The sequence below is a fragment of the Patagioenas fasciata genome, chromosome 32, assembly GCF_037038585.1.
Source record: "Patagioenas fasciata isolate bPatFas1 chromosome 32, bPatFas1.hap1, whole genome shotgun sequence".
In the NCBI taxonomy this organism is placed as follows: Eukaryota; Metazoa; Chordata; class Aves; order Columbiformes; family Columbidae; genus Patagioenas; species Patagioenas fasciata.
Window position 1 is genome coordinate 3895385 of NC_092551.1, and position 26434 is coordinate 3921818.

At 70.7% G+C, this 26434-nt stretch overlaps 2 protein-coding genes across 5 annotated transcripts; both read left to right on the top strand.

The window, feature by feature from the left end:
- The first annotated feature begins 133 nt into the window (after positions 1 to 133).
- Positions 134 to 5808, top strand: RNASEH2A (ribonuclease H2 subunit A). 2 transcript variants are annotated; one of them, XM_071800644.1, is made up of 8 exons: positions 142 to 397; positions 842 to 913; positions 1382 to 1505; positions 1775 to 1862; positions 2494 to 2631; positions 3537 to 3621; positions 4418 to 4541; positions 5503 to 5808. In XM_071800644.1, exons 1-8 carry the CDS (start codon positions 271 to 273, stop codon positions 5636 to 5638), a joined length of 894 nt encoding a protein of 297 aa, XP_071656745.1. In that variant the 5' UTR covers positions 142 to 270; the 3' UTR covers positions 5639 to 5808. The 2 variants fall into 2 exon arrangements, with proteins under 2 accessions (XP_071656746.1, XP_071656745.1); XM_071800645.1 differs by lacking the exon at positions 4418 to 4541 and having other exon boundaries at positions 134 to 397.
- A 415-nt stretch (positions 5809 to 6223) lies between these two features.
- On the top strand, positions 6224 to 26346 carry MAST1 (microtubule associated serine/threonine kinase 1). 3 transcript variants are annotated; one of them, XM_071800603.1, is made up of 27 exons: positions 6224 to 6333; positions 6482 to 6513; positions 7318 to 7403; positions 7984 to 8056; positions 8647 to 8725; positions 9754 to 9917; positions 10236 to 10311; positions 10750 to 10956; positions 12508 to 12609; positions 13039 to 13156; positions 13967 to 14028; positions 14144 to 14232; positions 15095 to 15303; positions 15950 to 16088; positions 16549 to 16681; positions 18075 to 18240; positions 19257 to 19358; positions 19942 to 20064; positions 20138 to 20247; positions 21441 to 21592; positions 21969 to 22129; positions 22361 to 22522; positions 22969 to 23201; positions 23710 to 23832; positions 24667 to 24803; positions 24874 to 25043; positions 25603 to 26346. In XM_071800603.1, the coding sequence occupies exons 1-27, from the start codon at positions 6295 to 6297 to the stop codon at positions 26109 to 26111; spliced, it is 3756 nt and encodes a 1251-aa protein (XP_071656704.1). In that variant the 5' UTR covers positions 6224 to 6294; the 3' UTR covers positions 26112 to 26346. The 3 variants fall into 3 exon arrangements, with proteins under 3 accessions (XP_071656704.1, XP_071656706.1, XP_071656705.1); XM_071800605.1 differs by lacking the exon at positions 18075 to 18240 and having other exon boundaries at positions 15095 to 15292; XM_071800604.1 differs by lacking the exons at positions 6224 to 6333; positions 6482 to 6513 and adding an exon at positions 6552 to 6655.
- Positions 26347 to 26434: the final 88 nt, after the last annotated feature.

A 26434-nucleotide genomic window follows, 5' to 3' on the forward strand; every position in this document is an offset into this window, starting at 1 on the left:
CGCCCCCCCCCGCGCGGCGGCGCTTCCCGGAAACCGCGGGGGGGGCGGGGTCGTGTCTTCCGGGTCCCCCCGCACCCCCACCCCCCAATCCCCCCAGGGGACCGGCCCCGCCCGTCCCAAGCCCTGCCCCTTAAAGCCCCGCCCACTTCAAAGCCCCGCCCCTTAAAAGCCCCGCCCATCGATCCCGCCTACCCGAAGCCGCACCGCCTACAGCAGCAACTCCGCTCCTTAAAGCCCCGCCCCCCGGAAGCCCCGCCCCCCGGAATCCGCATGGCGCTGGAGCGGCTGGAGCGGGACCCCGCGGCCGCCGGGCGGTTCGGGTCCCCGGTGCCCCCGCTGTGCCGGACCCGGCCCTGCGCGCTCGGCGTGGACGAGGCGGGACGGGGCCCGGTGCTGGGTGAGCGGGACCGGGGCACCGGGGGGATCGGGGGGCGGAGCTGGGTGAGCGGGACCGGGGCACCGGGGGGATCGGGGGGCGGAGCTGGGTGAGCGGGACCGGGGCACCGGGGGGATCGGGGGACCGGGGGGCGGAGCTGGGTGAGCGGGACCGGGGGGTGGTCCCGGTGTCCGGGGGGTTCCCGGTGCCCGGGGTTCCCGGTGTATTGGGGGTTCCCGGTGTCTGGGGGGGTCCAGGTGTATTGGGGGGTTCCCGGTGCCCGGGGTCCCGGTGTATTTGGGGGGTCCCCGTGTACTGAGGGTTCCCGGTGCCCGGGGTCCCGGTGTCTGGGGGGGTCCCGGTGCCCGGGGTCCCGGTGTCTGGGGGGTCCCGGTGTATTTGGGGGGTCCCGGTGTCTGGGGGGTCCCGGTGCCCGGGGCTCCTCCCTGACCCCCCCGCCCCCAGGCCCGATGGTTTACGCCATGTGCTACTGCCCCCTGGAGGCCGTGGAGGAGCTGCGGGCGCTGGGGGCGGCAGGTGGGGGCGGCTCGGGGCGCCCGGGGGGTTGGGTCGGGGGGGTCGGGGTCTGGGGGTCCCTGGGGGGTTCCCTCCCCCGGGGGGGTTGGGGAGTCCCTGGTTCCTGGGGGGGCTGGGGGCTTCGGGGGGGCTCTGGGGGTTTTGGGGTTCTGGGGGGACCGTGGGGGGTTGGGGGTCCCTGGGGGGTTTCCGGGGGGTCCGTGGTGGGGGGCTGGGATCCCGGGGGCCTATGGGAGGGTTCCCTGAGGGCTCAGGGGTCTCTGGGGGGTCCCTGGGGGGTCCTTGGGGGGTCCCTGAGGGCTCGGGGTGCTGAGGGGTCCTGGGGGGCCCCGGGGGGGTCCCTGAGGGCTCGGGGTCCCTGGGGGTCCCCGGGGGGTCCCTGAGGGCTCGGGGTCCCTGGCGGTCCCGGGGGGGTCCCTGGGGGTCCCGGGGGGTCCCTGAGGGCTCGGGGTCCCCGGCCGCCCCCAGACTCGAAGTCGCTGTCGGAGCCCGAGCGCGAGCGCCGGTTCTCGCGGTTGGAGGCGGCGGAGATGGTGGGGTGGGGGCTGCACCTGCTGCCCCCCGAGCGCATCTCGGCCTGCATGCTGCAGCGGTGAGACCCCCAACACCCCCCACTGCCCCCCACTGCCCCCCAACACCCCCACTGCCCCCCGAGCGCATCTCGGCCTGCATGCTGCAGCGGTGAGACCCCCAACACCCCCCAACACCCCCCACTGCTCCTCGAGTGCCCCCCTGACCCCTCCATGACCCCCGTGACCTCTCTGACCCCAGGGCCAAGTTCAATCTCAATGAGCTGTCCCAGGGCAGTGACCCCTGTGACCCCTGACCCCTCCATGACCCCCATGACCCCTCTGACCCCAGGGCCAAGTTCAATCTCAACGAGCTGTCCCAGGACGCGGCCGCCGGGCTGATCCAGTTCGCGCTGGACAGGGGGGTCAACGTGGCCGAGGTGGGGGTCGGGGGGCTGGGGGGTTCAGGTGGGCTTGGGGGGGTTGGGGGGGCGGGGGGGTTCAGGTGGGCCTGGGAGGGTCAGTGTGGGGCTGGGGGGTTCAGGTGGGTTTGGGGGGGTCGGTGTGGGGTTGGCGGGGTGGGGGGGTTCAGGTGGGCCTGGGGGGGTCAGTGTGGGGCTGGGGGGGTTCAGGTGGGCTTGGGGGGGTCAGTGTGGGGCTGGGGGGTTCAGGTGGGCTTGGGGGGCTCAGTGTGGCGCTGGGGGGGTTCAGGTGGGTTTGGGGGGGTTGGTGTGGGGCTGGGGGGGTGGGGGGGTTCAGGTGGGCTCGGGGGGATCAGTGTGGGGCTGGGGGGGTTCAGGTGGGCTTGGGGGGGTCAGTGTGGGGCTGGGGGGGTTCAGGTGGGTTTGGGGGGACTGAGGAGCTTTGGGAGGTTTTGGGGTGCGGGGGGTTGGGGGGGGCAGGGATGATGAGTCTGGGGGCTCAGGGGTGGTTTGGCCCCCCCAGGTGTTCATGGACACCGTGGGGGTTTGGGGGTGATTGGGGGGTCAGTGGGTGATTGGGGGGTCTGTGGGTGCTTGGGGGGTCAGTGGGTGGTCTGGGGGGGCCGTGGGTGATTTTGGGGCCCCCCAGGTGTTCGTGGACACCGTGGGCCCCCCTGACAAGTACGCGGCGAAGCTGCGGGGCCGCTTCCCGGGTTTGGGGGTCACCGTGCGCCCCAAAGCCGACGGCACCTTCGCCGTGGTCAGCGCGGCCAGCATCTGCGCCAAGGTGGGACCCCAAAAATGACCCCCCCAAAATACCCCCCCAGACACCCCCCAGCATCTGCGCCAAGGTGGGACCCCAGAAATGACCCCCCCAAAATACCCCCCCAGACACCCCCCAGCATCTGCGCCAAGGTGGGACCCCAAAAATGACCCCCCCAAAATACCCCCCCAGACACCCCCCAGCATCTGCGCCAAGGTGGGACCCCAAAAATGACCCCCCCAAAATACCCCCCCAGACACCCCCCAGCATCTGTGCCAAGGTGGGACCCCAGAAATGACCCCCCCAAAATACCCCCCCAGACACCCCCCAGCATCTGCGCCAAGGTGGGACCCCAGAAATGACCCCCCCAAAATACCCCCCCAGACACCCCCCAGCATCTGTGCCAAGGTGGGACCCCAAAAATGACCCCCCCAAAATACCCCCCCAGACACCCCCCAGCATCTGCGCCAAGGTGGGACCCCAAAAATGACCCCCCCAAAATACCCCCCCAGACACCCCCCAGCATCTGTGCCAAGGTGGGACCCCAAAAATGACCCCCCCAAAATACCCCCCCAGACACCCCCCAGCATCTGCGCCAAGGTGGGACCCCAGAAATGACCCCCCCAAAATACCCCCCCAGACACCCCCCAGCATCTGCGCCAAGGTGGGACCCCAAAAATGACCCCCCCAAAATACCCCCCCAGACACCCCCCAGCATCTGTGCCAAGGTGGGACCCCAAAAATGACCCCCCCAAAATACCCCCCCAGACACCCCCCAGCATCTGCGCCAAGGTGGGACCCCCTGGGACAATGGGTTTTGTGGGGGGCAGGACCCTGTGCCCCCGACCCCTGTGCCCCCTGACCCCTGTGCCCCCTGACCCTTGACCCCTGTGCCCCCTGACCTCTGACCCCTGACCCCCGTGCCCCAGGTCGCCCGTGACCGCGCCGTCGCCCGTTGGCGCTTCCCCGAGGACCCCGACATGGACCGGGACTACGGGTCGGGGTACCCCAACGGTACGGGGGGGCCCCAATGGTACGGGGGGGACCCAGTGGTACGGGGGGGACCCCAACGGTACGGGGGGGACCCCAACGGTATGGGGGGGACCCAGTGGTACGGGGGGGACCCAATGGTATGGGGGGGACCCCAACGGTACGGAGGGGACCCAATGGTACGGGGGGGACCCCAACGGTACAGGGGGGACCCAGTGGTACGGGGGAGACCCAATGGTACGGGGGGGACCCCAGTGGTGAGGGGGGACCCCGATGGTGAGGGGGGATGGGGGACACCAATAGTATGGGGGTACCATGACCCCCCCATGACTCCTGTGATCTCTGACCCCACTGACTCCTGTGACCTCTGACCCTGTGACCCCAGACCCGCGCGTGGCTGCGCCGGCAGCTCCAGCCTGACCCCCCGTGACCTCTGACCCCCCGTGACCTCTGACCCCTGTGACCTCTGACCCCAGACCCGCTGACCCGCGCGTGGCTCCGCCGGCAGCTCCAGCCTGACCCCCCGTGACCTCTGACCCCTGTGACCCCTGACCCCCGTGACCTCTGACCCCAGACCCGTTGACCCGCGCGTGGCTCCGCCGGCGGCTCCAGCCTGACCCCCCGTGACCTCTGACCCCTGTGACCTCTGACCCCAGACCCGCTGACCCGCGCGTGGCTCCGCCGGCAGCTCCAGCCTGACCCCCCGTGACCTCTGACCCCTGTGACCTCTGACCCCAGACCCGCTGACCCGCGCGTGGCTCCGCCGGCAGCTCCAGCCTGACCCCCCGTGACCTCTGACCCCTGTGACCTCTGACCCCAGACCCGCTGACCCGCGCGTGGCTCCGCCGGCAGCTCCAGCCGGTGTTCGGGTTCCCGCGCTTCGTGCGCTTCAGCTGGGGGACGGCGAGGGAGCTGCTGCGGGAGAGGGGGGTGGCGGTGACCTGGTGAGACACGGGGACAGGGGGGGACACGGGGGGACATGGGGATCCGGGGACATGGGGACATGGGGGACGGCGAGGGAGCTGCTGCGGGAGAGGGGGTGGCGGTGACCTGGTGAGACACGGGGACGGGGGGGGACACGGGGGGACATGGGGATCCGGGGACATGGGGACATGGGGGACGGCGAGGGAGCTGCTGCGGGAGAGGGGGGTGGCGGTGACCTGGTGAGACACGGGGACAGGGGGGGACACGGGGGGACATGGGGATCCGGGGACATGGGGACATGGGGGACGGCGAGGGAGCTGCTGCGGAAGAGGGGGTGGCGGTGACCTGGTGAGACACGGGGACAGGGGGGACACGGGGGGACATGGGGATCCGGGGACATGGGGACATGGGGGACGGCGAGGGAGCTGCTGCGGAAGAGGGGGTGGCGGTGACCTGGTGAGACACGGGGACAGGGGGGACATGGGGACATGGGGACATGGGGGAACATGGGGACACGGTGGGGACACGGGGACATGGGGGAGCAGGGGGTGGCGGTGACCTGGTGAGACACAGGGACAGGGGGGACACGGGGACATGGGGACATGAGGGGACACGGGGACACGGGACAGGGGACACAGGGACATGGGGACATGGGGGACGGTGAGGGAGCTGCTGCAGGAACGGGGGGTGACAGTGACCTGGTGAGACACGGGGACAGGGGGGGACACAGGGACATGGGGACATGGGGACAGGGGACATGGGGACAGGGGACACGGGGACATGGGGACAGGGGACACGGGGACATGGGGGGGGTCACAGGGACATGGTGGGGGTCACGGGGACATGGGGGGTGTCACTGTCACCCGGGGGGGGGTCATGGTCACGTGATGGGGTCCCTGTGTTTGGGGTCCCATCGGTGCCGGGGGGTGGGGGGGTCCCTGTGCCCGCCCCGGTCCCTGACCCCGCCCCCCCCGCCCCCAGGGCTGACGAGGCCCCCGCGGCCGCCCCCGCCCCCCCCGCGCTGCTCTCCCGCTACTTCCGGGGCCCCCCCCGCGCCCCCCGCGCCCCCCACCGCTTCTTCCAGGAGCGGAGCCTGCGGACCCTGAGCGACCTGTGACCCCGAAACGGGGACCCCCGGAAACAAACGGGGACCCCCCGACCCCCCCGGAAACAAACGGGGACCCCCGGAAACGGGGACACCCCCGAACACCCCCGGAAACAAACGGGGACCCCCCGACCCCCCCAGCCCGGGACCCCAATAAAGGAAAAGCTCTTTTTTTTAACGAAGCACAGTGGGAATCTTTCCCGGGGGGCTTTGGGGGGTCTGCGCCCCCCCCCCCGTTAATCGCTGCCGGTGGCACCGCAGCCTCAGTCCCGGGGATCAGGGGGTGAATCGGGGGGGACCCAGGCGTTCGGGAGGGACCCAGGCGTCCGGGCCGGTTCAGCACCGCGGACAGCGCGGGGGGGGGGGGGTGGGCGGTGTTTCCCCGTCCAGGGTGTGGCCGCCACTCCCCCCCCCCCCAACACCTGGGGTCCCTGGGGGCGGGGCGGGGCCGGCCGGGGCTGCGGGGCGGGGCTGAGGGGCGGGGCCAGCCGGGGCGGGGCCAGGCGGGGCGGAGCCGGCCGGGACTGCGGGGTGGGGCCAGCCGGGGCGGGGCTGCGGGGCGGAGCCAGCGGGGCGGGGCCAGGCGGGGCGGGGCCAGGCGGGGGTCCCGCGATGGCGCCGGGCGGCTGAGGGGGGGCCGGCGCTGCGGGACCGGACCCCCCCGCGCCATGGACGAGGCGGGAGCGACGCGGCGGCGGCGGCTGCAGGTCCGGGGGGGCCGGGGGGGCCGGGACCGGGGGGGTTGGGCCCGGGGGCTGCAGCCGCGCCCGGGGCCCCCCCGGCGCTGCGGGTGGGGCCGTTTGGCGGCCGGGGGGGTCCGGAGGGTCCGGCCCCCCCACTGCCCCCGTTTTGCAGAAGGAGCTGCCGCTGCCGCGGAAAAGCAGCAGGTGAGCCCCCCCCCCCCCCCCGCGCGCCCATAGCCCCCAACCCCCCCAGACCGCCCCCGGGCCCCGCCCCGCCCCGCCCACTGCAGCCGCTGCCGCCGCTCCCCCCCCGCGGCAGCTGCAGGATGTTCCGCCGCAGCAAGAGGTACCGGAGCGCGGCCCCCCCGGAGCCTTCCTCAGCATCATCAGCACCTTCATCTCCATCCCCCCCCGGAGCCTTCGTCAGCATCATCAGCATCTTCATCTCCATCCCCCCCCCGGAGCCTCCATCAGCATCATCAGCACCATCACCTCCATCCCCCCCCCCGGAGCCTTCATCAGCATCATCAGCATCATCATCTTCACCCCCCCCGCCGGAACCTTCATCAGCATCATTATCATCGTCATCATCATCTTCATTCCCCCCCCCGCCGGCATCTTCATCAGCATCATCTTCATCACCTCCCCCCCAATCATCATCACCATCATCACCATCACCATCACCATCATCATCATCCCCCGCGCCAGCATCTTCATCAGCATCTTTATCACCATCACCCCCCCACCCTCATCCTCATCCTCACCCTCCCGCATCTTCATCATCAGCATCATCCCCTCCCCCACCATCCCCGCTGGGGGGCCCCGTTCTCATCACCCTCGCCCTCATCATCGTCACCTTCATCCCGCGGTCCCTTTGTCCCCCCCGCCATCATCATCATCTCCATCCCCCCCACCTTTGGGTCTCGGGGCCTCGTCGGGACGCGCCCGGGGGGGAGGGGCCGTGGGGGTTGCCCGCCCCTCCCCCACGGCCCCCCGCCCCTCCCCCAGCTGCCGCGCGAACCGGAAGAGCCTGATCCTGAGCAGCACCTCCCCCACCCTCCCGCGCCCGCACTCGCCGCTGCCGGGACACATCGGTGAGGCCCAAACCCCCAAAAACACCCCAAAACACCCCAAAAACACCCCAAAAACACCCCCAGAACCCCCCCCAGAGCCCACCGGACACATCGGTGAGGCCCAGAACCCCAAAACACCCCAGAACCCACCGGACGCATCGGTGAGGCCCAGAACCCCCAACACCCCCAAAACACCCCAAAACACCCCAAAAACACCCCCAAAACACCCCCAACCGCCCCCAGAACCCCCTGGACACATCGGTGAGGCCCAAAACCCCCAAAACACCCCAAAACACCCCAGAACCCCCCCCAGAACCCCCCCCAGAATCCCCCCCAGAACCCCCTGGACACATCGGTGAGGCCCCAAACCCCCAAAACCCCCCCAAAACCCCCCAAACCCCCCCCGAACCCTCCGGACACATTGGTGAGCCCCCCCACCCCCATGTCCCCACACCCCCACTGCTGTCCCCAGACCCCCCAGTGTCCCCAACCCCCTCCCATGTGTCCCCACCCCGGGTCCCTCGTGTCCCTTCGGCCCCGCCCCGCCGCTGTGGGCGGGGCCTGCGAGGGCGGGGCGCTGACGTCACCGCGTGTCCCCCAGGGAGCAGCCCCCTGGACAGCCCCCGCAATTTCTCCCCCAGCAACCCCGCGCACTTCTCCTTCTCCTCGCGCCGGTGAGCGGACCCAGGCGTCCGGGAGGGACCCAGGCGTTCGGGGCGAGGGAGGACCCAGGCGTCCGGGCAGGACCCAGGTGTCTGGGCAGGACCCAGGCGTCTGGGCGGGACCCAGGCGTCCGGGAGGGGACCCAGGTGTTCGGGAGGGACCCAGGTGTCTGGGAGGGACCCAGGCGTCCGGGCGGGACCCAGGCGTCCGGGCGGGACCCAGGTGTCTGGGAGGGACCCAGGTGTCCAGGAGGGGACCCAGGTGTTTGGGAGGGACCCAGGTGTCTGGGAGGGACCCAGGCGTCCGGGCGGGACCCAGGCGTCCGGGCGGGACCCAGGTGTTTGGGAGGGACCCAGGTGTTCGGGAGGGACCCAGGCATCCGGGAGGGACCCAGGTGTCCAGGAGGGACCCAGGCGTCCGGGAGGGACTCCGGCCTCTGGGAGGGGACCCTGGCATTGAAGGCAGGGGGACCCCAGTGTTTGGGAGGGGGCCCAGGCGTCCGGGGAGGGGGGGACCCAGGCGTCCGGGGGTGGGGGGGACCCAGGCGTCCGGGGGTGGCAGGGTGGGGCTCTCCCGGACGCCTGGGTCCCTGACCCCCCAGGCCCGATGGGCGCCGCTGGTCTTTGGCTTCGCTCCCGTCCTCCGGTTATGGCACCAACACCCCCAGCTCCACCGTGTCGGTGAGCGGGGACACGGGGGGACACGGAGGGACACAGGGGGACACCCCCGGGCGGGGGGACACGGATCCCATGGGGTGGCCGTGGGGGTCTGGGGGGTGACACCGGGGGTGATGTGGGGGGTCCCAGGGTGCATGGGGGGGTCTATGGGGGGCCTGGGGGAGGTGGCGTGGGGCACTGTGTGGGTGACACGGTGACACTGTGGGAGGCACTGGTGACAATGTGGGTGACACTGGTGATGCTGTGGGTGACACTGGTGACACCTGTGGGTGGCACTGGTGACACTGTGGGTGACGCTGGTGATGCTGTTGGTGACACTGTTGGTGACACTGGTGACACTGAGGGTGACACCGGTGACACTGTTGGTGACACTGTTGGTGACACTGGTGACCCGTGTCCCGTTGCAGTCGTCGTGCTCGTTGCACGAGCGCCTGCACCGGGGGGTCCGGGGTGCGGGGGGATGTCGGGGGGGTGACACTGGTGACACTGTGACACTGGTGACACTGTTGGTGACACGGTGACACGGTGGGTGACATGTGACCCGTGTCCCGTTGCAGTCGTCGTGCTCGTCGCAGGAGCGCCTGCACCGGGGGTGTCCGGGGTGCAGGGGGTGACCGGGGGGTGACACTGGTGACACTGTGACACTGGTGACACTGTTGGTGACACTGTGACACTGAGGGTGACATGTGACCCGTGTCCCGTTGCAGTCGTCGTGCTCGTCGCAGGAGCACCTGCACCGGGGGTGTCCGGGGTGCGGGGGGATGTCTGGGGGGGTGACACTGGTGACACTGTGACACTGGTGACACTGTTGGTGACACTGTGACACGGAGGGTGACATGTGACCCGTGTCCCGTTGCAGTCGTCGTGCTCGTCGCAGGAGCGCCTGCACCGGGGGTGTCCGGGGTGCGGGGGGATGTCTGGGGGGGTGACACTGGTGACACTGTGACACTGGTGACACTGTTGGTGACACTGTGACACTGTTGGTGACACGGTGACACGGAGGGTGACACGTGACCCGTGTCCCGTTGCAGTCGTCGTGCTCGTCGCAGGAGCGCCTGCACCAGCTGCCCGCCCGCCCCACCCCCGAGGAGCTGCGCTTCCTTTCCCGCCATTTCGGCAGCTCCGACGGGCTCGCGCGGGAAGGGGGCGGGGCCCGGGGGGGGGCGGGGCCGCGGCCCAGGTCCCGCAGCCTCAGGTGGGGTCACCAGGGGTCACCAGGGGGGTGGGGGACATGGGGTCATGGGGGGACATGGGGAGCGGGGTCATGGGGGGGCCAAAAGGAGTCGGGGTCACTGTGGGGGTGGGGGGCACATGGGGCTTTGGGGCCATTATGGGGTCGCTATGGGGGTGGGGGGACACCGTAAACCTGGGGTGACCCAGAGCGGGGGGGACACACCGTGTGTGGGGGGGTGACAAGGACACTGTGGCCATGGGATGTTGTGGGGGAGGTGGGGACACTGGGGGTGCCCAGGGGGCTGTTGGGGGACATTGGGGGACAGTTGTGCCTCCCCAGCCCCGGCCGCTCGCCCTCGTCCCACGACAATGAGATTGTGCTGATGAACCATGTGTACCGGGAGCGGCTGCCCAAGGTGGGGGGTCCTGGGGGTCCAGGGGGTCCTGGGGGGCCGGGGGGGGGGGCAGTGCAGGGGGGTGGGGGTGGCACTGGGGGCGATGGGGTCCTGGGGATCCTGGGGGCACTGGTGGGGTCCCAGGGACCCTGGAGGGGGTGGTGGGGTCTGGGGGGTCCCGGAGAGTCCCAGGGGCCACGGGGGGGGTGATGAGGTCCTGGGGAGTCCCGGGGGTCCTGGGGGTTCCTCAGGGGGTCCCGGGGTTCCTCAGGGGTTCCTGGGGGGTGATGAGGTCCCGGGTCCCTGGGGGGGTCCCGGGGCTCCTGGGGGTGACGATGTCCCGAGTCCCTGGGGGTTCCTGGGAGGGCTCTGGGGGGACCAAGGGGGAGTCCCAGGGGTCCTGGGGTCCCTGGGGGGGTTCCCGGGGGTCCCTGGGGGTGACGCTGTCCCTGTCCCCAGGCCGTGGCGCAGATGCAGGAGCGCCTGGAGGAGTTCGTGCGGGGCTGCGGGCCCGGGGGGGCGCCCCTGCCCGACGGGGCGCTGAGCTTCATCCAGCACCAGCTGGCGGAGCTGGCGCGCGACTGCCTGGCCAAGGCGCGGCACGGGCTGCTCAGCGCCGGCTACTTCTACCAGCTGCAGGAGAACATGGAGCGGCTGCTGCAGGATGTGAGCGGGCCAAGGGGGCCAACGGGGGTCAACGGGGATCAATGGGGGCCAACGGGAGCCAACGGGGGTCAATGGAACCCAATGGGGGCCAACGGGGGCCAACAGGGGTCAATGGGGGCCAACGGGGGCCAATGGGAGTCAGTGGGGGCCAACGGGAGCCAACGGGGGTCAATGGAACCCAATGGGGGCCAACGGGGGCCAACAGCGGTCAATGGGGGCTAACGGGGGTCAATGGGGGCCAACGGGGGCCAACGGGGGCCAATGGGGCTCAATAGGGGTCAATGGAACCCAACGGGGACCAATGGGGGTCAATGGAACCCAACGGGGGCCAACGGGGGCCAATGGAGGTCAATGGAGGTCAATGGAACCCAATAGGGGCCAACGGGGGTCAATGGAACCCAATTGGGGTCAATGGAGGTCAATGGAACCCAACGGGGACCAATGGGGGTCAATGGAACCCAATGGGCGTCAATGGAACCCAACGGGGGCCAACGGGGGCCAACAGGGGTCAATGGAACCCAATGGGGGCCAATGGGGGTCAATGGAACCCAACGGGGGCCAACGGGGGCCAACAGGGGTCAATGGAACCCAATGGAGGCCAACGGGGGCCAACAGGGGTCAATGGGGGCCAACAGGGGCCAACGGGGGTCAATGGGGGTCAATGGGGGCCAACAGGGGCCAACGGGGGTCAATGGGGGCCAACGGGGGCTAGCGGGGGCAAATGGGGGTCAATATGGGTCAATGGAACCCAATGGGGACCAATGGGGGTCAATGGAACCCAACGGGGGCCAACGGGGGCCAACGGGGGCCAATGGAGGTCAATGGAGGTCAATGGAACCCAATAGGGGCCAACGGGGGTCAATGGAACCCAATTGGGGTCAATGGAGGTCAATGGAACCCAATGGGGGTCAATGGAACCCAATGGGAGCCAACGGGGGTCAATGGAACCCAACGGGGACCAATGGGGGTCAATGGAACCCAATGGGCATCAATGGAACCCAACAGGGGCCAATGGGGGCCAACAGGGGTCAATGGAACCCAACGGGGGCCAACGGGGGCCAATGGAGGTCAATGGAGGTCAATGGAACCCAATAGGGGCCAACGGGGGTCAATGGAACCCAATTGGGGTCAATGGAGGTCAATGGAACCCAATGGGGGTCAATGGAACCCAATGGGGGTCAATGGAGTCCAATGGGGGCCAGTGGGGGCCAATGGAGACCAATGGGGGTCAATGGAACCCAATGGGGGTCAATGCAGTCCAATGGGGGCCAATGGGACCCAATGGGGGTCAACAGAGACCAATGGGGGCCAATGGAACCCAATAGGGGGTCAACGGAGACCAATGGGGGTCAATGGGACCCAACGGAGACCAATGGGGGTCAACGGGACCCAACGAGACCAGTGGTGGCCAACGCTGACCAGCGGGACCCAAGGGGCCCCAGATGGGCCCAAGAGCAGCCGGCAGAGCCCAACACAGACCCGGGGGCACCCGACGGGGACTGGGGGCCCCCCGTGACCCCCCATGTCCCCCTGTCCCCCCGTGTCCCCCAGGCGTACGAGCGCTCCGAGTCCGAGGACCTGGCCTTCATCACGCAGCTGGTGAAGCGGTTCCTCATCATCATCTCCCGCCCCGCGCGGCTGCTCGAGTGCCTGGTGAGAGCGGGGCCCCGGGACCCCCACACCCCCCGGGACCCCCCGGGACCCCCTGGGACCCCAGGACCCCCCCCACACCCCCCGGGACCCCCCAACACCCTCTGGTACCCACCAGGGCCCCCCAGGACCCCCAATCCCCACTGGTACCCACCAGGACCCCCACACTCCCTGGGACCCCCACAACCCCTGGTACCCACCAGGACCCCCTGGGACCCCCAACACCCCCTGGGACCCCCCGGGACTTCCCCCCACTGCCCCCCCGCTGTCCCCCGGGCCCCCCCGTTGCGCTGTCCCTCTGCCTGCGGCGCTCGCCGCCCGACGTCCCTGCACGCGTGTCCCTTTGCCCACGTCCCTCACCGTCTGCCATGTCCTGTCCGTCCGTCCGTCCGCCGCGCCCTGTCCGTGCGTCCGTCCGTCCGCCGTGCGCAGGAGCTGGACCCGGCCGAGCTGCACCAGGCGCTGAGCGCGGAGCCCCCGGCGCGGGGGGGGCTGCGGGGGGACGTCCCCCGGTACCTGACGGGGCAGCTGGGGCTGCGGGGGCTCCCTGGTGAGTGCACGAGTGTGCAAACCCCCCCGTGAGTGCACAAGTGTGTGACCCCCCCCGGTGAGTGCACGAGTGTGCAAACCCCCCTGTGAGTGCACGAGTGCGCGAACACACCTGTGAGTGCACGAGTGTGCAAACCCCCCGTGAGTGCACAAGTGTGTGACCCCCCCCCCCCCCGGTGAGTGCACGAGTGTGCAAACCCCCCCGTGAGTGCACAAGTGTGTGACCCCCCCCGGTGAGTGCACGAGTGTGCAAACCCCCCCGTGAGTGCACAAGTGTGTGACCCCCCCCTGGTGAGTGCACGAGTGTGCAAACCCCCCGTGAGTGCACAAGTGTGTGACCCCCCCCGGTGAGTGCACGAGTGTGCAAACCCCCCCGTGAGTGCAGAAGTGTGTGACCCCCCCCGGTGAGTGCACGAGTGTGCAAACCTGCCTGTGAGTGGATGAGTGCACACGCGTGTGGGAGCACAGGGTGTGTGGGGGTGCACACGTATGTCCCATGTCCCCACACGTGTCCCCATGTGTGTCCCCTGTCCCCACACGTCCCGTGTCCCCACGCGTGTCCTGTGTCCTGTGTCCCCACACATGTCCCCATACGTGTCCTGTGTCCCCACACGTCCCGTGTCCCATGTCCCCACGTGTGTCCTGTGTCCTCTGTCCCATGTCCCCATGGGTGTCCCATGTCCCATGTCCTGTGTTCTCCCGTGTGTCCCATGTCCAATGTCCCGTGTCCCCACGCATGTCCCGTGTCCCGTGTCCCCACATGTGTCCCGTGTCCCCACGGTGTCCCCACGCGTGTCCCCTGGTGTCCCAGAGGTGCTGCAGCACGAGGACCCCGACAGCGGTGGCAGCAACACCCCCGAGGAGGCGGCCGAGGTGGGTCCGGGGGTCCCCCACGGCCTCGTGACGTCCCCGTGACGTCCCCATGATGTCCCCATGATGTCCCCATGACGTCCCCGTGACGTCCCCGTGATGTCCCCGTGTCCCCCAGGGCCGCAGTCTCGTCCCCCCCAGACCCAAGAAGCCCCCGGGCGAGAGCGACTTCGAGACGATCAAACTGATCAGCAACGGGGCCTACGGGTGAGGGGGGGTCCCGGGGGTCCCCTGGTGTCCCCTGGTGTCCCCGGGGGTGTCCCCAGGGTACCCGCTCGGTGACCCCCCAGCCGTCCCCAGGGTCCCATTTCGCCCCTCAGGGGGTCCCCAGGCTGTGCTGGGCGTCCCTGGGGTGTCCCATGGTGTCCCCATGGTGTCCCATGGTCTCCCTATGGTGTCCCCATGGTGTCCCTGGGCTGTCCCTGGGCTGTCCCTATGATGTCCCCATGCTGTCCCCAGTGTCCCCAGCGCCATGTACCTCGTCTGCCACGTGGCCACGCACCAGTGCTGGGATGGCCCTGGGATGTCCCATGGTGTCCCATGGTGTCTCTATGATGTCCCCTGTCCCCAGGACCGTGTACCTGGTGCAGCACATGGCAGCACTGGGGTGTCCCCATGGTGTCCCCATGCTGTCCCCTCATGTCCCCAGCGCTGTGTACCTGGTGCAGCACATGGCAGCATTGGGCTGTCCCTGTGGTGTCCCCATGGTGTCCCCACGCTGTCCCCGGTGTCCCCAGCGCCGTGTACCCGGTGCGCCACGTGGCCACGCGGCAGTGCTGTGGTGTCCCTGTGGTGTCCCCGTGGTGTCCCCATGGTGTCCCCACGCTGTCCCCGGTGTCCCCAGCGCCGTGTACCTGGTGCGCCACGTGGCCACGCGGCAGCGCTGTGGTGTCCCCGTGGTGTCCCTGTGGTGTCCCCATGGTGTCCCCACGCTGTCCCCGGTGTCCCCAGCGCCGTGTACCCGGTGCGCCACGTGGCCACGCGGCAGCGCTGTGGTGTCCCTGTGGTGTCCCCGTGGTGTCCCCGTGGTGTCCCCATGGTGTCCCCACGCTGTCCCCGGTGTCCCCAGCGCCGTGTACCTGGTGCGCCACGTGGCCACGCGGCAGCGCTTCGCCATGAAGAAGATCAACAAGCAGAACCTGCTGCTGCGGAACCAGGTGGAGCAGGCGTTCGTGGAGCGCGACATCCTCACCTTCGCCGAGAACCCCTTCGTGGTGGGGCTCTTCTGCTCCTTCCAGACGCGCCGGCACCTCTGCATGGTCATGGAGTACGTGGAAGGTGCGCGGGGCCGTGGGGGCCCTGGGGGCAATGGGGGCCGTGGGGGCAATGGGGGCCGTGGGGGCCATGGGGGCGATGGGGGCCGTGGGGGCAATGGGGGCCGTGGGGGCCGTGGGGGCGATGGGGGCCGTGGGGGCCGTGGGGGCCGTGGGGGCCGTGGGGGCAATGGGGGCCGTGGGGGCCGTGGGGGCGATGTGGGCCATGAGGGGGATGGGGGCCATGGGGGGGATGGGGGCCATGGGGGGGATGGGGGCCCTGGGGGCCATGGGCGCCATGGGGGGGATGGGGGGCGATGGGGACGATGGGGACATTGGGGGCCATGGGGGCGATGGGAGGCGACAGGGGTGATGGGGGCCATGGGGGGTATGGGGGCGATATGGGGCAACATGGGGTGATATGGGGTGGTAGAGGGTGATATAGGGTGGTAGGGGGTGATATGGGGTGAGACGGTGCGATATGGGGCTGGACGTTGGGATGTGGGGCTGACGTGCCCCCGTGTGCGTCCCCTTGTCCTCCTTTGTGTGCGTCCCCATGTCCCCTGGTGTCCCCTGGTGTCCCCATGTTCCCCCATGTCCCCCCGTGTGCCCTGGTGTCCCCACGTCCCCCATGTCCCCATGTCCCTCCATGTCCCCGTGTCCCCGAGCAGGCGGGGACTGCGCCACGCTGCTCAAGCACATCGGGGCGCTGCCGCTGGAGCTCGCCCGGCTCTACTTCGCCGAGACCGTCCTGGCGCTGGAGTACCTGCACAACTACGGCATCGTGCACCGCGACCTCAAGCCCGACAAGTACGGCGCTGGACGCCCGGGTCCCCCCTGGACGCCTGTGTCCCTCCTGGATGCCTGGGTCCCCTCCTGGATGCCTGGGTCCCCTCCCGAATGCCTGGGTCCCTCCTGAACGCTTCGGTCCCTCCCGGATGCCTGGGTCGCTCCCGAATGCCTGGGTCCCCTCCTGGACACCTGGGTCCCCTCCCAGACGCCTGGGTCCCCTCCCAAATTCCTGGGTCCCTTCTGAATGCCTGGGTCCCCTCCTGGACACCTGGGACCCTCCCGGATGCCTGGGTCCCCTCCCAAATGCCTGGGTCCCTCCTGAACGCCTGGGTCCCTCCCGGACGCCTGGGTCCCTCCCGGACGCCTGGGTCCCCTCCCAAATGCCTGGGTCCCCTCCCAAATGCCTGGGTCCCTCCTGAACGCCTGGGTCCCTCCCGGACGCCTGGGTCCCTCCTGGACGCCTGGGTCCTCCCCGCAGCCTCCTGATCACGTCCCTGGGCCACGTGAAGCTGACGGATTTCGGGCTCTCCAAGATGGGGCTGATGAGCTTGACCACGAACCTGTACGAGGGGCACCTGGAGAAGGACGCGCGCGAGTTCCGCGACAAGCAGGTGGGCGGGGCCGGCGGGGCGGGGCCGGCGGGGCGGGGCCGGGTGTGTTTGGGTGGGGCGGGCGGGGCACGGTGGGCGGGACCGGGTGTGTTTGGGTGGGGCGGGTGGGGCACGGTGGGCGGGACCGGGTGTTTGGGCAGGGCTGGGTGGGGCCGGGTGGGGTGGGCGTATCCAGGTGTGTTTGGGTGGGGCGGGTGGGGTGGGTATGTCCAGCTGTGTTTGGGTGGGGCTGGGTGGGTGTGTCCGGGTGTGTTTGGGTGGGGCCGGGTGGGGTGGGCGTGTCCAGGTGTGTTTGGGCGGGATGGGTGTGTCCGGGTGTGTCTGGGTGTGTCCGGGTGTGTCCAGGTGTGTTTGGGTGTGTCCAGGTGTGTTTGTTTGGGTGTGTCTGGGTGTGTCCGGGTGTGTCCAGGTGTGTTTGGGTGTGTCCAGGTGTGTTTGTTTGGGTGTGTCTGGGTGTGTCCGGGTGTGTCCGGGTGTGTCCGGGTGTGTCCAGGTGTGTTTGTTTGGGTGTGTCTGGGTGTGTCTGGGTGTGTCCAAGTGTGTTTGTTTGGGTGTGTCTGGGTGTGTCCGGGTGTGTCCAGGTGTGTTTGGGTGTGTCCAGGTGTGTTTGTTTGGGTGTGTCTGGGTGTGTCCGGGTGTGTCCGGGTGTGTCCGGGTGTGTCCAGGTGTGTTTGTTTGGGTGTGTCTGGGTGTGTCTGGGTGTGTCCAGGTGTGTTTGTTTGGGTGTGTCTGGGTGTGTCCGGGTGTGTCTGTGTCCGTCCACGCGTGTCCATCGTGTCTGTGTGTCCGTGTGTGTCCGTGTGTCCATGTCGTGCTGGCCCCCGCAGGTGTGTTTGGGTGTGTCCGTGTGTCCGTGAGTCTGTCTGTCCGTGTGTCCGTGTGTCTGTCCGTGTGTCCGTGTCTCTGTCAGTGTGTCTGTCCGTCCGTAGGTGTGCGGCACCCCCGAGTACATCACCCCCGAGGTGTGTCCGTGTGTCCGTGTGTCTGTCAGTGTGTCAGTCTGTCTGTCCGTGTGTCTGTCCGTGTGTCAGTCTGTCTGTCTGTCCGTCCGTAGGTCTGTGGCACCCCCGAGTACATCGCCCCCGAGGTGTGTCTGTGTGTCTGTCAGTGTGTCCGTGTGTCTGTCAGTGTGTCCGTGTGTCCGTGTGTCTGTCAGTGTGTCAGTCAGTCTGTCCGTGTGTCCGTAGGTGTGCGTCACCCCCGAGTACATCGCCCCCGAGGTGTGTCCGTGTGTCTGTCCGTGTGTCAGTCTGTCTGTCCGTGTGTCTGTCCGTGTGTCAGTCTGTCTGTCTGTCTGTCTGTAGGTCTGCGGCACCCCCGAGTACATCGCCCCCGAGGTGTGTCCGTGTGTCTGTCCGTGTGTCAGTCTGTCTGTCTGTCTGTCCGTCCGTAGGTCTGCGGCACCCCCGAGTACATCGCCCCCGAGGTGATCCTGCGCCAGGGCTACGGGAAACCCGTGGACTGGTGGGCGATGGGCGTCGTGCTCTTCGAGTTCCTGGTCGGCTGCGTCCCCTTCTTCGGGGACACCCCCGAGGAGCTGTTCGGGCAGGTCATCTCGGGTAGGACAGACGGACGGACAGACAGACGGACATGGGGACACAGGGGACACGGGGACACCCCCGAGGAGCTGTTCGGGCAGGTCATCTCGGGTAGGACAGACGGACAGACGGACATGGGGACACGGGGGACACGGGGACACCCCCGAGGAGCTGTTCGGGCAGGTCATCTCGGGTAGGACAGACGGACGGACGGACATGGGGACACGGGGGACACGGGGACACCCCCGAGGAGCTGTTCGGGCAGGTCATCTCGGGTAGGACGGACGGACAGACGGACATGGGGACACGGGGGACACGGGGACACCCCCGAGGAGCTGTTCGGGCAGGTCATCTCGGGTAGGACAGACGGACAGACGGACATGGGGACACGGGGACACGGGGACACCCCCGAGGAGCTGTTCGGGCAGGTCATCTCGGGTAGGACAGACGGACAGACGGACATGGGGACACGGGGACACGGGGACACCCCCGAGGAGCTGTTCGGGCAGGTCATCTCGGGTAGGACAGACGGACATGGGGACACGGGGGACACGGGGACACCCCCGAGGAGCTGTTCGGGCAGGTCATCTCGGGTAGGACAGACGGACAGACGGACATGGGGACACGGGGGGACACCCCCGAGGAGCTGTTCGGGCAGGTCACCTCGGGTAGGACAGACGGACGGACGGACAGACGGACATGGGGACACGGGGGGGTCATCTTGGGGGGGACCCGGGGCTGGTGTGACGGGGACACGGGGGCCGGGGGGGAACTCGGGGGGATTTGGGGGTTCAGGTGACCCCTGTTACAGGGACACAGGGACATGGGGACACGGGGGTGGCGGCAGCCGTGGCCCCGCACTCATGTGTCCCCGTGTCCCCCCGTGTCCCCCCGTGTCCCCCCGTGTCCTCCCGTCTCCCCTCGTGTCCCCCTGTGTCCCCATGTCCCCGTGTCCCCGTGTCTTCCCGTCTCCCCCCATGTCCCCCCATGTCCCCCCGTGTCCCCCCGTGTCCCCCCATGTCCCCCCGTGTCCCCAGACGAGATCCTGTGGCCCGAGGGGGAGGAGTCGCTGCCCCCCGAGGCGCAAAACCTGATTGGGCGCCTCCTGCAGCCCGACCCGCTGCGGCGCCTGGGGGCAGGTGAGACCCTGACCCTGACCTTGACCCCTGACCCCTGACCCCGACCCGCTGCGGCGCCTGGGGGCAGGTGAGACCCTGACCCTGACCTTGACCTTGACCCCTGACCCCGACCCGCTGCGGCGCCTGGGGGCAGGTGAGACCCTGACCCTGACCTTGACCTTGACCCCTGACCCCGACCCGCTGCGGCACCTGGGGGCAGGTGAGACCCTGACCCTGACCTTGACCTTGACCCCTGACCCCGACCCGCTGCGGCGCCTGGGGGCAGGTGAGACCCTGACCCTGACCTTGACCCCTGACCCCTGACCCCGACCCGCTGCGGCGCCTGGGGGCAGGTGAGACCCTGACCCTGACCTTGACCCCTGACCCCTGACCTTGACCCCTGACCCGCTGTGGCACCTGGGGGCGGGTGAGACCCTGACCTTGACCCCTGACCCCTGACCCCGACCCGCTGTGGCGCCTGGGGGCGGGTGAGACCCTGACCTTGACCCCTGACCCCAACCCACTGTGGTACCTGGGGGCGGGTGAGACCCTGAGCTGACCTTGACCCCGCTGACCCCGCTGACCCCGCGACCCTGCCCGGCAGGGGGCGCGCAGGAGGTCAAGGTGCACGCGTTCTTCGCGGGGCTGGACTGGACGGGGCTGCTGCGCCAAAAAGCCGAATTCGTGCCGCACTTGGAGTCGGAGGAGGACACGAGCTACTTCGACAGTGAGGACCCCGTGACCCCTGACCCCCGACCCCCGCGACCCCCCGACCCCTGACCCCCGACCCCGTGTCCCAGCGCGCTCCGAGCGCTTCCCCCACGCCGCCTCCTACGAGGACGAGGACACGGCCGAGGACGAGCCCGTGGAGATCCGGCAGTTCTCGTCCTGCTCGCCGCGCTTCAGCAAGGTGGGACGGGGACACGGGGGACACGGGGGACACGGGGGACACGGGACGTGGGGGGACATGGGGGACATGGGAGGACACAGGGGGACACAGGGGACACGGGGGACATGGGGGACAGGGGACGTGGGGGGACATGGGGGGACATGGGGGGACACGGGGGACACGGGGGACACGGGGGACACGGGGGGACATGGGACGTGGGGGGACACGGGGGACATGGGACGTGGGGGGACACGGGGGAGACGGGGGGACATGGGGGGACACGGGGGACACGGGATGTGGGGGGACACGGGGGGACACGGGGGACACGGGGGACATGGGACGTGGGGGGACACGGGACGTGGGGGGACATGGGGGGACATGGGGGAGAGGGGATGTGGGGGTACACGGGGAGATGGGGACATGGGGGGACATGGGGGAACTTGGGGGGACAGGGGACATGAGGGGACACAGGGGAGAAGGGACATGGGGGGACAGGGGGTATAGGAACATGGCGGGGACATGGGGGGACATGGGGGACACAGGGGACAGGGGACAGGGGACATGGGCGGACATGGGGGGACACAGGACATGGGGGGACATGGGGGGACATGGGGGGACAGGGACATGAGGGGACACAGGGGGACACAGGACATGGGGGGACATGGAGGGACACGGGGCACAGGGGACACAGGGGACAGGGGGGAACTTGGGGGGACAGGGGGGACAGGGGCTGTGGGGACATGGGGGGGCAGGACCTCGTGTGTCCCCATTCAGGCTCCTCGTGTGCACCCCCAAGACCCCCCCGTGGCCCCGTGTGTGCAAACCCTCACATGACCCTCGTGCACCCCCCGTGCAAACCCCCGTGCGACCTCCGTGCACCTTGTGCAAATCCCCGTGCAACCCCCGTGCAAACCCCCGTGCAAACCCCCGTGCAACCCCCGTGCAAACCTTCGTGCACCCCCCGTGCAAACCCCCGTGCACCCCCCGTGCAAACCCCGTGCAAACCCCGTGCAACCCCCGTGCAAACCCCCGTGCAAACCCCGTGCAAACCCCCGTGCAACCCCCGTGCAAACCTTCGTGCACCCCCCGTGCAAACCCCGTGCAAACCCCCGTGCAACCCCCGTGCAAACCCCCGTGCAAACCCCCGTGCAACCCCCGTGCAAACCCCCGTGCAAACCCCCCCCCCGTGCACCCCCGTGCACCCCGCGCCGCAGGTTTACAGCAGCCTGGAGCAGCTCTCGCAGGAGCCCAAGGGGACAAAGGGACCACGCGACGGCTCCGCCCGGGACCGGGACCGGGACCGTGACCGTGACCGTGACCGTGACCGTGACCGTGACCGCGGCTGGCGCGGGGGGTCACCCGAGCTGTGAGCGGGGGGACGCGGGGGACACGGGCTGGGGGGGGACATGGGGACACTGGGGGGACACAGGGGCTGGGGGGGGACATGGGGACACTGGGGGGACACCAGAGGCTGGGGGGGGACATGGGGACACTGGGGGGACACAGGGGCTGGGGGGGGACATGGGGACACTGGGGGGACACCAGAGGCTGGGGGGACACAGGGTGGACATTGGGGGGACATGGCGGACACAGGGAAAATGGGGGAGGGACATGAGGGGGGACACAAGGGGGAGCCAGGGGGGACATGGGGGTCACCAGGGGACACTGGGGGTCACGGGGGGTCACGGGGGGTCCCATGGGGACGCGGGGGTTGTTGTGCTCAGCTCCCCCGCGTCCCGCAGGAGGCGCCCGGGGGCCGAGGGGGGGGACGCGGGGGGGGACAGCAGCTCCTCCCCTCCCCCCCCGGGCCCCCGGCGCCGCTTCTCGGCGCTGCTGGAGCCGGGACCCCTGCCCCGCCCCGCGACCCCGCGGGAGGGACCCCCCGACGGGCACGAGGAGCCAGGTCAGCGCCGGACGCCTGGGTCCCCTGCGGGGGGTGGGGGGTCCCTGGGGGTTCCCGGACGCCTGAGTCCCCTGCGGGGGGTGGGGGGTCCCTGGGGGTTCCCGGACGCCTGGGTCCCCTGCGGGGGGTGGGGGGTCCCTGGGGGTTCCCGGACGCCTGGGTCCCCTGCGGGGGGTGGGGGGTCCCTGGGGGTTCCCGGACGCCTGGGTCCCCACCGTCCGGTGCCCCCAGGGGACCGCGCCCCCCCCCGGGCTGAGCTGGGGCTGCGGCGGCCGCGCCACCCGGGGGTGGCCCCTCCGGAGGGGGGGGGCGGGGACAAGCGCAGCCCCCGCGGCCCCGGGAAAGTCACCAAATCGGCATCGGCGACGGCGCTTTCGGTCACGATCCCCAGCGGTGGGTGCACCCGGGACCCCGGGACCCCAACCCCGGGACCCTCCGGGATCCCCCGGAACCCCCGGGACCCCCTGACCGCCCCGGACCGCAACCGCCCCCCAGGGTCCCCCCGCCCCTCGGTGCTGCCCGGACACCTGGGTCCCCAAGGGTGGGGGAGGAGCGGGCTGGGAGGTCCCTGGTCACCCGGGCCCCCCTGGAGGGTGGGGGGGGCTCCCCTGGGTCCCTGTGGGTGGGGGGAAGTGCTGGGGGAGCTGGGGGGGGAGGTTGGGGGTCTGGGGGGGAATTGGGGGCTCTGGGGGGTGGTGGATCTGTGGGGGGGTGGGTGTCCCCGGGGGCGTTGGGGTTCCAGGGGTCGGAGGTCACGGTGCCAAGGGGGGTAAGGGGTCAGAGGTCGCAGTGCCAAGGGGGTCAGGGGTCGGAGGTCGCGGTGCCAAGGGGGCGCGCAGAGGCGCCCGGCTCGTCCCCCCTGGGCAGCCCCATGTCCCCGCGCTCCGTGTCCTCGGACCCCTCGTCCCGCGACTCCTCCCCCGGCCGGGAACTCGCCCCCCCCGCCGTGGCCGCCCCCCCCCGCTCGCCCATCGCCATCCCCCGCCCCGGGCGCCGCTTCGGCTTCACCCTGCGCGCCATCCGCGTCTACCTGGGCGACAGCGACCTGTACAGCGTGCAGCACCTCGTCTGGGTACGGGGACATGGGGACAATGGGGGACATTGGGGACAATGGGGGACATGAGAACAATGGGGGACATGGGGACAATGGGGGACATGGGGACAATGGGGGACATGAGAACAATGGGGGACATGGGGAAAATGGGGGACATGGGGACAATGGGCGGCAGCGACCTGTACAGCGTGCAGCACCTCGTCTGGGTACGGGGACATGGGGACAATGGGGGACATTGGGGACAATGGGGACAATGAGGGACAGCGACCTGTACAGCGTGCAGCACCTCGTCTGGGTACGGGACAGTGGGGGGACATTGGGGACAATGGGGGACAGCGACCTGTACAGCGTGCAGCACCTCGTCTGGGTACGGGGACATGGGGACAATGGGGACATGGGGACATGGGGGACATGGGGACAATGGGGACAATGGGGGACATGGGAGGATGCAGAGCTGTGGGTGAGCTGGGTTCCCGCGGTGCATTGTGGGTGAGCTGAGTTCTTGCGGTGCATTGTGGTCCGGCAGCACGTGGAGGAGGGCGGCCCCGCCCAGGAGGCGGGGCTCTGCGCCGGTGACCTCATCACCCACGTGAACGGGGAGCCTGTGCACGGGTTGGTGCACACGGAGGTGGTGGAGCTGATCCTCAAGGTCAGGGGTCATGGGGTCACGGGGGCTGAGGGGTTGTCCTGAGGTCACGGGGAGGGTCAAGGCCAAGTTGGGGGTCACAGTGTGGGGGATGGGTCACCGGGAGGGGACAGGGGCTCGGAGGGGTGGGGCGGGGTGTGGTGTGGTGGGTGTGGCACAGCAGGGCGTGGTGCGGTGGGCGCGGCACAGCAGGGTGTGGAGGGCGTGGCACAGCAGGGTGTGGAGGGCGTGGCAAGGCAGGGCGTGATGTGGTGGGTGTGGCAGAGCAGGGCGTGGCACAGCAGGGCGTGGTGTGGTGGGCGTGGCACAGCAGGGCGTGGTGTGGTGGGCGTGGTGCGGTGGGCGTGGCACAGCAGGGCGTGGTGTGGTGGGCGTGGCGCGGTGGGCGTGGCACAGCAGGGCGTGGTGTGGTGGGCGTGGTGCGGTGGGCGTGGCACAGCAGGGCATGGTGTGGTGGGCGTGGCGCGGTGGGCGTGGCACAGCAGGGCGTGGTGTGGTGGGCGTGGCGCGGTGGGCGTGGCACAGCAGGGCGTGGAGTGGTGGGCGTGGCGCGGTGGGCGTGGCACAGCAGGGTGTGGTGCGGTGGGCGTGGTGCGGTGGGCGCGGCACAGCAGGGCGTGGCGCGGTGGGCGTGGCACAGCAGGGCGTGGAGTGGTGGGCGTGGTGCGGTGGGCGTGGCACAGCAGGGTGTGGTGCGGTGGGCGTGGTGCGGTGGGCGCGGCACAGCAGGGCATGGTGTGGTGGCCGTGGCCCAGCAGGGCGTGGCGCACTGGGTGTGGCAGGGCGTGGCGCGGCGGGCGTGGCGCGGGGGGCGTGTCCTGACGCCCCGCCCCGCAGAGCGGCTCCAAGGTGCTGGTGACCACGACCCCCCTGGAGAACACGTCCATCCGCCTGGGCCCCGCCCGCCGCCGCAGCGCGCGCCCCCGCATGGCGCGGAGGAACCGGCGCGCGGGCAGCGGGGGCGGCCCCGAGAGGTGGGGGCGGGGCCGGGGGGGCGGGGCCGGGCGGGGCGGAGGGGCGGGGCTGACGCGCTCCCGCCGGCAGGCGGCGCAGCGCGCTGTTCCGGCACCTGGCCCGCCAGGCGTCGCTGCTGCACACGAGCCGCTCGCTGACGTCACTGAGCCGCTCGCTCTCCTCGTCCGACAGCCTCCCCGCCTCCCCCACGCACGCGCGCGCGCGGGACCCCGCCCACCCGACGCGCGCCAGCGAACCGGGTACGGGGCGGGGCCAACGGAAAGGGGCGGGGCCAGGGAACGGGGCGGGACCAGCGGAACGGGGCAGGGCCAGCGGAAAGGGGCGGGGGCAGATGCATGGGCGGGGCCAGGGGAACGGAGGCGGGGCCACTGGAACGGGGGCGGAGCGGGGTCAAGGTAATGGGCGGGGGCATGGAAGCGGGGGCGGGGCCATGGAAGGGGGGCGGGGCCATTGCAATGGGGCGGGGCCGGGCGGTCGCTGCGCAGCCGCGGTGCCCACGGTTCCCGCATCCCCCGCTCCCGTGTCTTCTGTGTCCCCGGTTCCCGCGTTCCCCGCTCCCGTGTCCTCTGTGTCCCCGGTTCCCGCGTCCCCCGCTCCCGTGTCCTCTGTGTCCCCGGTTCCCGTGTTCCCCGCTCCCGTGTCCTCTGTGTCCCCGGTTCCCGCGTCCCCCGCTCCCGTGTCCTCTGTGTCCCCGCTCCCGTGTCCTCTGTGTCCCCGCTCCCGTGTCCTCTGTGTCCCCGGTTCCCGTGTCCTCTGCGTCCCCGCTCCCGCGCCCCCGCTGACGCCCCGGCCCCGCAGGCGCGTCCCCGCCCAGCAGCTCCCCGGGCTCCAGCGCCCCCCCGTCCCCCGCCGGCCCGCACCTGCGCCCCAGCTCCCTGCAGGGGCTGAGCCCGAAGCTGCAGCGGCAGCACCGGGCGGCGCGCTGCAAGTCGGCCGGGAGCCTCCCGCTGTCCCCGCTGGCGCACACGCCGTCCCCGCCGGACCCGCACCCGCGCCGGGGCCCCCCCGAGCGCCCGCCGGGCCCGGGGGGGGCGCCCCGCAAACCGGAGCTGCAGAGCCTGGCCGAGTGGGACGGGGAAGCAGCGGCCGAGGGGCCCCCCCCGGGCCCCCCCGCGGCGCTCCCGGGCCGCCGCGCCGGGGGGGCCCCGCCCGCCCCCCCCGAGCCCCCCAAGGCGCTGAGCCCCGTGCAGGAGCACGAGCGGGGGGGCGCGGGGGGGCCCCCGGTGCCCATCGTGGTGGTGGCGCCCGGGGAGGGGGAGGGGGCGCCGGGGTCCCCCCGCACCAGCGGGGCCGCCCCCGCCCGCTGAGCGCCCCCGCTCCCCCCCCCTCCCCGGCTGTAAATAGCGGGGGGACCCCCAGGCATGCGGGGCCCCCCCGGACGCGAAGGGTTAATACTGTGACACCCCCCCCGTGTGACGTCACCACCCCCGTTCTCGCTATGCAAACGCCCCCCCCCCCAACCCCCCCCCACCACGGGGCGGGGGGGCGGGGGGGCCCCGGAGACCAATAAACGTCCGTACAGCCGCGGCCGCAGCGCCTCCTGCCGGGCGGGGGGACACGCGCCACGCGCCGCAGCCCCGGGACCCCGCCCCCCCGGCCCGGGCACGCGCGGGTTAACGCCACGCCCCCC

Coding starts and splice junctions, on each gene's coding strand:
- RNASEH2A (XM_071800644.1), top strand. CDS start 271: ATGGCGCTGGAGCGGCTGGAGCGGGACCCCGCGGCCGCCGGGCGGTTC. Junction 914..1,381: donor GCGGGCGCTGGGGGCGGCAG/GTGGGGGCGGCT, acceptor GGCCGCCCCCAG/ACTCGAAGTCGCTGTCGGAG. Junction 1,863..2,493: donor GGGGGGTCAACGTGGCCGAG/GTGGGGGTCGGG, acceptor GGGGCCCCCCAG/GTGTTCGTGGACACCGTGGG.
- MAST1 (XM_071800603.1), top strand. CDS start 6,295: ATGGACGAGGCGGGAGCGACGCGGCGGCGGCGGCTGCAG. Junction 10,312..10,749: donor ACCGGGAGCGGCTGCCCAAG/GTGGGGGGTCCT, acceptor CCCTGTCCCCAG/GCCGTGGCGCAGATGCAGGA. Junction 23,833..24,666: donor TGGTGGAGCTGATCCTCAAG/GTCAGGGGTCAT, acceptor CCCGCCCCGCAG/AGCGGCTCCAAGGTGCTGGT.